Source organism: Monopterus albus, unplaced genomic scaffold (genome assembly GCF_001952655.1).
Source record: "Monopterus albus unplaced genomic scaffold, M_albus_1.0 scaffold14.1, whole genome shotgun sequence".
Taxonomy (NCBI): Eukaryota; Metazoa; Chordata; class Actinopteri; order Synbranchiformes; family Synbranchidae; genus Monopterus; species Monopterus albus.
The window spans coordinates 1651549-1663392 of NW_018127894.1; the positions used below are offsets into that span (position 1 = coordinate 1651549).

An 11844-nucleotide genomic window follows, 5' to 3' on the forward strand; every position below is an offset into this window, starting at 1 on the left:
AGCAACATTTTTTTTTTTATTTTCCATAAGCCTGCAGTTATGTTAATATTAGATTCACTAATGTCCTTATGTGTTACAAAACACTCTTTTAATGAGTACAGAATTGCACCAGACCTGCTTAAAAAAAAAAAAAATAAAAAACCAAAAATGTTATCCTGTTGTGTAAGAATGTAGTTTTTCTTTCTTTTTTTTAAACTGTGTTGCCTGGCTAAAACAAGATGTTATTGTGTAGAGAGTGACAGGCTCTGCAATTTGGGTCAGGGGGAGTTTGGACCCTTATCAAGTGGATGTATATACTGTATATTTTAGGCTTACTTGAGATGTGAATTCTGTTTCGCTATTTGGGTTATGTCTATAAATTAAAAAGAGGAGATTGTACTTGGCTACCCGTTGTCTTAAATTACTCAGCCCACACCATGAAGGATCTGCCCAGATGTCTTTTTTGAGGTTATTTCAATATACTGCTTGAATACTGGGTAAACAGGAAACTGAGGGGAAAAAAAACAGCATGGTAAAAAAAAAGAGAGAAACGGTTGGGGAAAAATAGAGAATGACATGGGGGGATGAGAGAAATAGCACATTAGCACTTATGGATTAGCTGCCTCTCATTCCCAGGCCCTGCTGCAGCCCTGCAGATGTGCAGCTCTGACCGCGCAACCAGCCGGTAGCGGTCATGTCTTAATTAACAAGCAGACATCTGATCAATAAGTGAGGAACGATGGAGAAGGAGATCTGAAAGGTGGGACAGCCTGCATGGTTCAAGGTTTTTGTTTTCTGCTGATGTGGAATAACATTAGGAATCAATACCACGGCTAGCCCCCCGCCACACTCTGACGGCTCAGGAGAGGGTAAAAATATCCCCCGTATACCTTTTCCTTATGCCGCCTTTTACCCATCAATTTTTATCATTCAAGATCAATTTAATGGAAGATTTGTCATGGTATTTTCAGTGCAATGTGATTCTGAGTATTGTAAAGCCAGCGTTATAAACCTGTGTTCTATGACAATTCTTTGATTATTATAAGAATTTACTCTGGTTCTTTTGTCTTGCTGTGTGTCTCATCTGAAGCCTCCCAGGTTTTATTTTTGAATGAAACATTATTTTCTTTTATTGGTGCCTGCTTTGCTTCAGCCTGCCTCAGGCACTTAGGATTGGAATTTATTGCAACAACTTCCAAGAGTCTGGAGATAATGAGGCTCTTTCATTAAAGATTTGCACACACAACTTGTGCAAACCTACCAGTGAACCCAACAAGTCCACCAACCCAAACGACAGTATGTCGCTTGTCCATTTAAATATGACCCACAGCCCCATTATAGCAGCACAATAACTGGATCTTTCTCATTATGGTAACAATAATTCCATAACAGTTCCTTTAGCAGGTACACCGGTGTTATGTTGAACCCTGCCTGCTCATGGAAACAATTATAAACACATGGTTACAGTCATTTTGTTAAGGTTCAGGCACAGCAGCTAATTGATTAGGGGACATGACTGTCTTCCCCTGTCCCTGACATGGTTTTTGCCTTGATAAATTTGGTTCTGTGTGTGTTTTATGTCCTGTAGAGAGCCATGGTCATGGCGTCACACCCAGTTAGACCCTGCTCCACTAGCTTTTTCTTTTGTTTCACAGTTTAAGATAAGCCATTAATTACTGTAACACTTACTACTGAAAATTAGACCTTTGTGATTTTAACAAATTTAATTAATGATTTATTTTATTAGCATCAGAAAAACCATAGTTCCCATGATCGCTTTGCAGCACTGTGGTACACATATTATATTTCCTAGACTGTTCTGGACTTCAGCAGTCCAAGTAGCACAGCGTTAACTGTGTTTATAATTTTAGTCTCACCTCTCTCAGCATTTTACATTGTAAACAACAAAAGAACATGTCTAAAAGTTACATCTGTCTCGACTTGGGACTTTTGTTCAATTCTTCCACCAGTCGACTGGCATCAGCTGGTGATGTTTCAGCCACGATGGGCTTAGGCTTCTGGGAAATGGTGTTCATTAAAGCCCGGTAAAGGGTTAGGTATTAGGGTTAGAAATATTAAGTTAATGTCAATAATAAGTCGGTTTAAAGAAACATATCATTGTTATGTAAGCAAATGTAGCAAAACTCACGGCATACTATTGAAAATGGCTGTGTACCAAGGCTAGATTTTTAGTAGACAGACTAGAAATCTCAGTGGATCTTTAATGGGGTTTTTTTTTTTCTTCATGAACACAACCTGGAAGTTCCAGTTTCACTTTGGTTCTCTATAGAGGAGTAGTTAAATGCAGCTGCACAGAGACCATAGGTTTCGGTAGACAACCCAACAATGTGAACCCACAGGTAGCTACAACCACCCTGGTGCTGTTGTTTAAAATCTGGTTGTGGAAATACAGTAACTTCATATCATTTTTGTCATTTCTAAAATGTAAAAAGTAGGTTAACCCATTCACAGATCATTGTAAAAATGTAATTTGACATTTATCCAGCATGCCAGTATTAGTTCAGAGCCCTGACATTCACAAACATATCCACGGGTTACCTGACACTGCAGATATTCAGCTGTGTGTGAGTTTATCAGCGTTTATGGAGTATTCTGGGAATTCTCAGACAGGATGGCCATTCGGTGATAAGGCGTTCACATTTGGTTGTAGCCAGAAGGCTGGTGAGGTTGGTGGAAGCTCTAATCAGTCTCTCCCCACTCGCCTCCATCACCCTCTTTCAAGTGAGTTACTGATCCACCTCTGGACAGAAATCGTATGTTTATTTTCTTTTCTTTCTCACTGCAAACTTTTGGTGGAAAATTGAATTTGATGCCCAGGGGCAGGAGGGAAAATTGGGCAAAATAGCTTATTTTTCCCCCATCCAACCTTTTGCTACTCTTTCTAATGAATGGCAAAATAAGATATCTGTGGGAGGTGCTATTCTGTGCTGAGTAGCAGGTCCTGCAATTTAGAACTCATCAATTCAAGTTTACAGTATGAGTATGAATTTATTGGAAGAGTGTCTGACTGCAGAACATGTATATCTCTCTGATAGGGCTGAACTGGGAATACTGCATGAAACCATTATGAAAAACTTGCTGTGGCATGTGATCAAAGATGTCAAGCGTCATGAAATGTTGTCAAATGTTTTGCCAGTTATGATAGCTCATGCTCAGCAACTGATTTGTTCAGATTTTGCAGCCAGCAGTCAGAAGTTATTAAAAAAATACTAGATATCTCCAAAAATGTGAGTTATTTAAAGCAAAAACTGTAGCTTGCTCAGAGAGAAAACTTCACAGATTAAACCATAAATCTATTCATTTTTAAAGAGGGCAAGGCTAAATTTGGAAGCACAGCTTGGCAATTCTGAATGTCTCCACATTTCCCTGATGTGTCCCTGATGATTACCATTTAATCAGCTGCAAATGCTCTTAATTACAAGATTAGTCTCCTACCAATTAGCCAATGTGCTAATGGTTCTAATCTACCACTGAAGTCGACTGAATTCTAATTAGGGACTAACTGTTTCAATTCACCTAGGGCCCATCTGATGGGTCATTACCAACCCAGTTATCCTCATATAAACCAACTGCAGCAAGCAACACAGGTCCCATTTGGAGAGCAGCTGTAGAGGCTTTACAACCATCATGTGGGCCATTTCCATGCGTCATGAAACGACAATGTTTCCATTTCCCTGAAAATCGCAGAGGCATTCTAATGACTCATATTATACAATGCAACATTGCAAGCTGCGTTAATGATGTGCCCCGAAAGCCTTTAATTTTACTAAAAATGTAGCTTTAAATTTTGAAAAATTGGTAAACCATGAACTGCAAACACATGCTTTCATCACTCTTGTTTTCAGTGAAAAATGACAAAGCCAGTGTATACTATCTGTTTACCAACAAATGGCAGGCAGCAATTAGCAGCTTGAAAGTCACATTTTCCTCTCATGAGTTGGCAGTGACCAGACCAGAGCTAGAAGGAGTGTGAAATTTGGACTTTTGTCAGTTAGATGGCCAGAAACACCTCTCGCTAGTTTGCTAACAAGTTTGCTGTAGGGAACCTATAATGTGGTAATATGTCCACGTGCATTCTGCTGCCCCAAAGTGGCCCCCCCTCCCCGCAAAACCTCTTAATGCAGTTTTAATTAAACTAAAGTCTTATTGATTTATTTATACTGAATTGATTACACATTTCTATAATGTCCTGACCCAATACATATAGCTGTTTAAGTTTAGTTTCAGTTTGTTTTATTTTATCATATTTGATTCTGTTTACAATCTTTTTAGCCACACTAACAGTTAATTAACAGTAAGGAAACCATGTGTACTTACAAAATGTTCATAGTCATCAGAAGTCATAGTCAAAATCAATGCTAATAAATTGAAGAGACAATAACATTTTGAAGCACAACATTTAACCAAAGTACAACTTTACTGAATGTATATGCCACCTGAACCAGTGATGGTAATATTATGAAAATACAAGATGACTGTGGAATCTAGATGTGTGCCTGCAATAAAAAATGTAGGGACATGCATTAAAACTCTTGCCTTACCACGGCTCACAGGAGGCAATCTCAGCCCTCTTTCCTTGTCAAGGTAGAGCTATAATAAGTAATTTAGGAGACTAATATTCAGTCTGTACTAAAAACTGCTCCTTTTCCTAATTCAGACTCATTTCAGAAACAGAATTTTGGGCTTAACAGTTAACAGTTGGAAACACTGAGCATCCAAATTATGAAAGACTTAGAGCAAAGGAGGCGCTGAAGTTTCTTTGATTGCATTTTGCAAATCCAACCACCTGTTAGTCTCATAGTTAGCAAGCTTCAAACACATTCACTGATTCCATTCATATTTGGACAGTGGGAGTTGATGGTACTTTATAAAATCATGATCAGCAGCATTTCATGTATCTGTGTAGCATCTGAATAATGGGATACTAGAAAGAGAATGTTGGATTTTGTATATTGATGTATTGGTGCCAAAACCAAAAGTAAAGTTTGTTTATCAGGGGTGCCTGACTGTGTACCATGGAGAAACAGTGTACAGGTTTTCATTCCTACTGCACCTCTCCAGGTGATAGCACTGATGAATTCCATCCCTCTACTTGAATGAGTGCTAGTTAGTGTGTGGTGTCTTTGTTTGGGGAAAAGAAATCTGTAGACTGTGGCTCCTGGTTTATACTGAAGATGTGTGATAGTAATAATCAAACTATCAATTGAATGAATCTATTATTTTATAAATATCAATCTGGCATTACTCATTACTGAGGACAAGGATGGAAATTGAGGTGCTTTGCCACATCATCACAGAGCTCCTGCTGTTTGAAGAGGTAGTGTATTTAGGTCCGTTTTAACATGCACAAATTTTGCAGTTCTGTGGTCAGTGAAAAAGACATATGGCATCCAGGCTCCATTAAGTTGCTGGCAAAACACTGGAATACTAGAGAAAGCATGTAGTGAAAGCCCCAAAGCTGAAACCAGCAATATGCTGCAGTAGTATTCTCTCGTTTAAGAACATAAAAATTAAAATCCACCAAAACCGCATTACAGTAAAAGCCAGGTGAAGGAACCAAACCTCAAGTCTTGATTTCGTTCAATACAAACGGTACAATAATAACGAATACAAGAGGGTCTTACCTGCCCTGCACCTTAATGTCAGAGATGGCATAGAAGTATCTGGACAAGTTGTACTCATCCACCATGGTGGCTCCAGTGGCTGGCTTCAGCAGCCTAATCCTCAGATCAGTGATGGTGAAGAAATCCCTCAGGTTCTTGGTGGTATCCAGCTGGCCGTACAATGAGGCCATGTTGTGTAGTCGAGGCCCAGCAAACAGAGCAAATCGGTCCTTTATCTCAAAACGTACGGTCTTGTCATTTTTCCACACATAGCCTCGGGAGTAGTCCTCAGTGCAGATGATATCCAGCAGGGTGCGCTGGGTGAGGTCATTCACTGTTTTGGGTTCCATGGTGAAGGCGTCCAGGCAGTCAGTGGCGTAGAACTGGTACGGAGTCCAGGTCCGGCCGTAGTCCAGCGACTTTTCCAGGACCATCTGCTCCGGCCGCCCTGACTCAAAGGTAAGTATGATGTCATCAGTCAACTCAATGGTCTTGTTCCACGACAGCGTGATGTTGACCTGCAGGGGCTTCGGGTACTTCTTCCATGAGGTGGATTGCCAAAATGTTGTGGGGTTGCGACCCTCAAAGTCAAACATCAGCTCTGGGGGATGAGCCAGTTCCTCAGTGGAGGCATCACATTCATTGTTGCACATATAAGGATTTTCCTGTGGAGGAAAAAAAACAAACATACACACATGTAAGTGCACATTGCAGTCAGGGTGTAGAAGTCATATAGTGAAACTTTTAGAAATTGTATATAGTTAGTTTTTAATGAAAGATTTTCTGTGAGTTGTTACACAATACAGCATTTCAACGTACAGTGTCCTAACTTGAAAATTGAGTAATTCTATATTTAGTCTAAGTAAATAACACTGCAATGTATTTTTTACTTGTTGAAATGTGGTCATTGATTATTGGCTAATACATTTTTAGATATAAAAAAACTATATTGTATTACACCACCGAAGACAAATCGTATGTCCTTAATTTCCACAATATAATAGTGGAAATGGCAAGCAAAAATAATGGGTGTGTCTGTAATCATTTTCAAAAATGCACAAAGGGAAGACCTACAGTATTAAAATAATATAAAAAAATGCTCAAAACAGCACTGTACATAAAGTAATTATACTTGTGAGCCAGGTACAATTAACACAATATGCTGACAAGCATGTTGGGGCATAATTTTATTCATTTTTATGTTAAACTACTGCTGTTTCTTGTCACCTCCTTTGGGTTGTATCAAAGAGCTGTTCTCCCTGCTAACCGAGGAGTAGGTAACTACAGTAAAGTGCTAAAAGTTGGAGCAGAATGGTACTGGGAAAAAAAAAATATAGAAATCACGACCCAGTTTCGTACAATCATATTGACAAATGAGGAAAAACGAGGGTTGATCCGCGCTGTGTAGTTTGAGGCAGATAAGTTAAAAATGAAAACGTCAAAAAGGTTGTTAAATATTTAGTTTTGAATAAAATATTTACAGGAAACGTGGAATCCTAGACAACTTGTTAGTTGTAAAGCACCTCAGTATAATAGTCTCACCCTCATGATTATGAGCCCTAGAGCACCTCAGGTCAGCTGTCAGTCCACTTTGCCTCACCAAGTTATTGTACTTTTACAGAGCCTTGTTGGCTCGTCAGCCAATCACCATTCCACCACTGTACTCAATAGCATTCCTATCACATTTAGGCCAACATGTATTTTATAATCTGGACCTAGAGCTGCAGGAGACAGTGACCCTCTCATTAAGATGACAGTGTGAACCCCATATTCTCGTTCAGTGCCATTCCTGCCGACACTGCCACCCAAATTGCCAGTCTAATTGAGATTCCTGTGTGGTATTTCAGCCGAGATGGGAATGGAATCCCGATGAGTGTTTCTTATGAAGCACGCAAAGGGACATGCATTTTTCATGGGTTCTCTGTCTGCTCTGTACCATAGACATCCACCGAGTCTGGATATTGTGTGAACCTGTTTGTGTGGAGAAAACTGAACGCTTCATGTGTTGGTGTTTATTTGTGAGAGGGACAGAGAGCACTGAATGCGTTCTCTTGTGTGCGCGCATGCAGTACATATCCTCGTGTGTGTGCGTTAAGTGTGAGTGAATGGCAAAGGGAGGCAGAGAGAGAGAGAGCTGAAATGGTGCCAGAGACCAAAAGACACACTCCAATTGACATTCCTCTCACCTCTGTTCCAGGAACAATGAGGTTAAGTGCTGATGAGATTCAGATCAACTGTAAAGCGGTTCGATGATCAGCAATCATTCAACACTCTACATGCAAAATTATCTAAAGGTGAGAACAGTGCTATCTGCAACATTACTCACTTATCTCTCCGGTATTGCAGTGCATTCAACCCAGACTGCCACTTTGTCGAGTGAAGATCACTGGCAGGAATACTGATAAGCGGACGCCATTACATTTTATTTGAAAAGACCAGTGGTTGCTTTTTGTCTTAGATTAAAAACCTTAAAATTATCTTGCCTAAAGAAAAGAATTATTTGATACTTTATCTTCCTCTCAGGAAGACATATGTATGACTTAGCTGTTTTTAGATACAGATCTCTGCAGACCTTTTTATTTCCTGTGAGGCCGTAATATGCTATCAGAAACTTGCTCGTCAGCTAGACGTGATAACTATGCAATGAGGTAAAACAGGACTGAGGGATTGTGGGTCACTAGGTCTGCTCAGCTGGCTCAAAGGAACATTGGATGATCCAATTAGGATGGTAATAAGGGTTATGCTGCTAACATAGAGAGTGGGAGAATAAGAGAGAGTGGGAGGGAGAATGCAGAAGAAGTAGACCTTTCTTGCTGCGTTTCTTTTTTTTTTTTTAAAGAAGCTCTCAGATGCTAAAAGTATTCTCCTCTCACACCCATACACACCCACACACATACATACAGAGCCAACATGAAGAACATGAAGCTTGAAAGGCCACACTGTAGCCTGAAAACAAAAGCACAGAGAAAGAGAGATGAGAGAGTTAAGGGGTAATAGGGAGGATGCTGGCTGCCTGGGTTTGGCCACAGGGACAATAAATTGTACTTGTGTCAACTGTTTACCAGTGATGTGTGCTGAGGCTTGTTATATTCCATACTTGTGCTTGAACAGCCTTGGAGGTCTGCTGCTCCCTCTCTCTTTATGTACCTTGATGGTACATGGAGTGAGAAGGAGGGAGGGAGGGCGGCACAGACATTGTAAGAGAGCATGATTTCCCCGCTGTCATTGGAGAGCATGAATTTTCACTTATATTTGTTTCATTTGTTGTCACGGTTTGGTTCGTGGGAGCAGTGGGGTGGCTGCCTTTGCATCTTTCGAAATGGGAGACTTATTCACAGACAATATAAAGAACTCAGAACACACCGTCCATGGCTAATGAGAAAAACTATTTCCCACATGAATGGCGAGAAGCAGAGTAAATAGAAGCTTTAAAGAGTGAGAAATTTGCTTCATCATGCAAGCAGAAGAAATGTTCAGAGACCAGTGGAAAGCAGTCATAAATTCAATCTATAATCAGTGTCTCGCTGCCTGCCTTGACTCCAGGCCTTCAGGAAAGTGATCATTCTAACCTAGGAGCCTGTTCGTATGGGAGCTGGCTGGGGACAAACCTTTCATAAAAGCCTCTTCTGCCATTTATAACACTCAATAATGTGAAGGCACTTTTCCAATCGAACATTAAGTGACATGTACAGTATTTTCTTTCCCTCAGTAAACCCCACTCTGCTGGAATGCTTTCACACAACCCAGTGAAGGTGGAATGATAGAAAAAGGTCAGGACCTTTAATCGGGTTTCCTGTCATGGTTATTTCACAACAAAAACACTGCCTTATGACGATCAATACCTTCTGTGGTCATTTAAAATCCATGGCTTCAGTACTATGCCGGGGGGCAGCTATTGAAAAACAATAAACCCTCTCAGCTTGATCCGTTACCTGTGATCATGCCTGTTGAAGAGGGAAATAGTCAGCTGAGAATTAGAAAGAGTCAAGAGTTGTGCACCAAAATGAGATATCGACCAAATGAAAAATGTGACCTGGCCTTACAAAAGACTTGCATCCATGAAAGTATAATTTAGCAGGGATTATTATTGAAGTTATATTGTTACTTCTGTCCAAATGTCATATGTCGAAGATGTAATTGGACTGTTGTCAAACTAATTCATTTGTATGTTTCAAATACTGCAGATCCATATCTTGCTGATATTCCTAAAGTTGCACATTCATTTATTATGATTATCTTTGTAATATTTAATTCCCCTCCCAAATATATATCTACACTGTTTTAAATGTACCTTATTTTTGACCTTTATTCTGCCTCACATGGGATGTGTTTATGCCACATATTTTGCATGTCATCATGATTCTTTTGCTTTTTTATTTTATAGTCGCATGTTTAAATGATCCCTAAGAGCCCATACTATAGTAGTCTTCCTAATCCCACACCTACACACACACACACAGCAAACACAAGAGCTTCTAATGGCCTGTCTCTTATTGGCATTGCTGACATCTTTATCGCCACCAAGGATGTCATGTAGGCAAAGCTGGTTTCTATCAATGCTATATGATCTGTCTGAGGGCAGTGGCTTAGTACAGGAGTCCTGAGCAGCAAGTCTGCGGCTGATCAGAGCTAATGATTTCCCGATCTCTGCAGCCTATAAGGTCAATCCAATATTACAGTGTCACGTAGTAGAAGAGCAAGAGAACAAGGGAGATGGAGACAGAGAGACTTAAGCTGGGAATGTGAATCCAAATGCCATTCACACCGATAAAAAGCAACACAGACGCTCGGCTTCTCAGATTGTTTTTCAAGGCTCAGTAGCTATTCAGATGTAATTTCATGATTGTGTTCAGTAGTTTTATAAAAGGTTCAATTATAGGAATCAATTAGCCATGACACAACAAGCATCTGTCCCACGCCAATTAATTTAATAAAATACTTGAAATAGTAACACAAAAATGCACAAAAATATAGGAAAATGTATTTTCTCTAATAAATTGGTTTGCACTGAACACATGTATAGGAAACATTAAAAACTGTGGATATACACACATGAGACAGAAAACCATGCAAACACTAAACACACACAGGCTTGTTTTGATTTGATTTGATTTATTTATTCTTTCAAGCATGTAAAGACAGTTGATATATCAACACACATAATTTTACACATATCCAACAAATGCTAATCCAATATCAATTTGCTTATACCTAGTACATGCTTGAATGGAGTAGGAAGAAGTCAGACTTATCCAGTCCTACCCCATGACATCATCTTACCATCATTGGTTTGTGAACAGTATCTCTACATAGATACTTCTCTTCTACACCACACAAGTAATATACTAAAGAATTATAACAAAGTGTTAACATTCATACACCACACCCACAATGTTCCATCTGGTTAATCATTAAGCCTGTTCTTGCATATATCTTGATTGACACATACCTTTATATTTATGTTTAAACTTGTCAATTCTATTACTATTTTTTATGTTCGCACTTAAATTATTCCATAGTTTTACCCCACTTATGGAAATACAAAATCTTTTTTTGGTTGTACGTATAACATGAATTTTTAAATTTAACCGACCCCTTAAATTGTATCCCCCTTCCCTTTCATTAAATAGTTTTTGAATTCCACCAGGTAATAAATTGTTCCTGGCTTTATACATAAACACAGCAGTCTGATATCCCACTAAATCAAACAATTTTAACAATTTAGACTGTATGAAAGCTACATTGGTGTGATCCCTATACCCCATCTTATGCACAATTCTTATCGCTCTTTTTTGTAATATATACAATGGTTGAAGTGAGCTTTTGTATGTATTTCCCCAGTTTTCAACGCCATACTCTAAGTATGGTAAAATCAATGAAGAATACAAAATGCATAGTGCTTTCCCGTCCAAAATATATCTAACCCTTGCCAATATCGATATATTCTTAGCTATTTTGTGCTGAACATATCTGATATGAACAGAACCGGTGATCATATTCATATCATATCATATTCTTGTCACCGGCTGCCCTTTGTCACCAGTTCTGTTCATTATTTTTATGGACAGAATTTCTAAGTGCAGCCAGGGGCCGAAGGGAGTCCTGTTTGGGGACCACAGGGTCTTGTCTCAGCTTTTTGCAGACGCCGTTGTCCTGTTGGCCCCATCAAACCAGGACCTCCAGCGTGCACTGGGGCGGTTTGCAGCCGAGTGTGAAGCGGCTGGGATGAGAATCAGCACCT

General features: G+C 39.5%; 1 protein-coding gene and 1 long non-coding RNA gene across 10 annotated transcripts in view; one reads left to right on the top strand and one right to left on the bottom strand.

Moving 5' to 3' along the window:
* Positions 1-11844, top strand: part of LOC109955367 (uncharacterized) — a 153489-nt gene that overhangs the window by 34892 nt on the left and 106753 nt on the right. The gene's annotated exons all lie outside the window — the stretch shown is intronic.
* The window catches only part of LOC109955366 (netrin-G1), a 63528-nt gene that overhangs the window by 24512 nt on the left and 27172 nt on the right, over positions 1-11844 (bottom strand). For all 7 annotated transcript variants that reach the window (XR_002274255.1, XM_020591471.1, XM_020591472.1 and 4 more), the window contains one exon: positions 5625-6268. Coding sequence is in view for 6 of the 7 variants with exons in the window: in XM_020591471.1 (XP_020447127.1) it covers positions 5625-6268 (644 nt within the window). In the remaining variant the exon portion in view is untranslated. The remainder of the gene's footprint in view (positions 1-5624; positions 6269-11844) is intronic.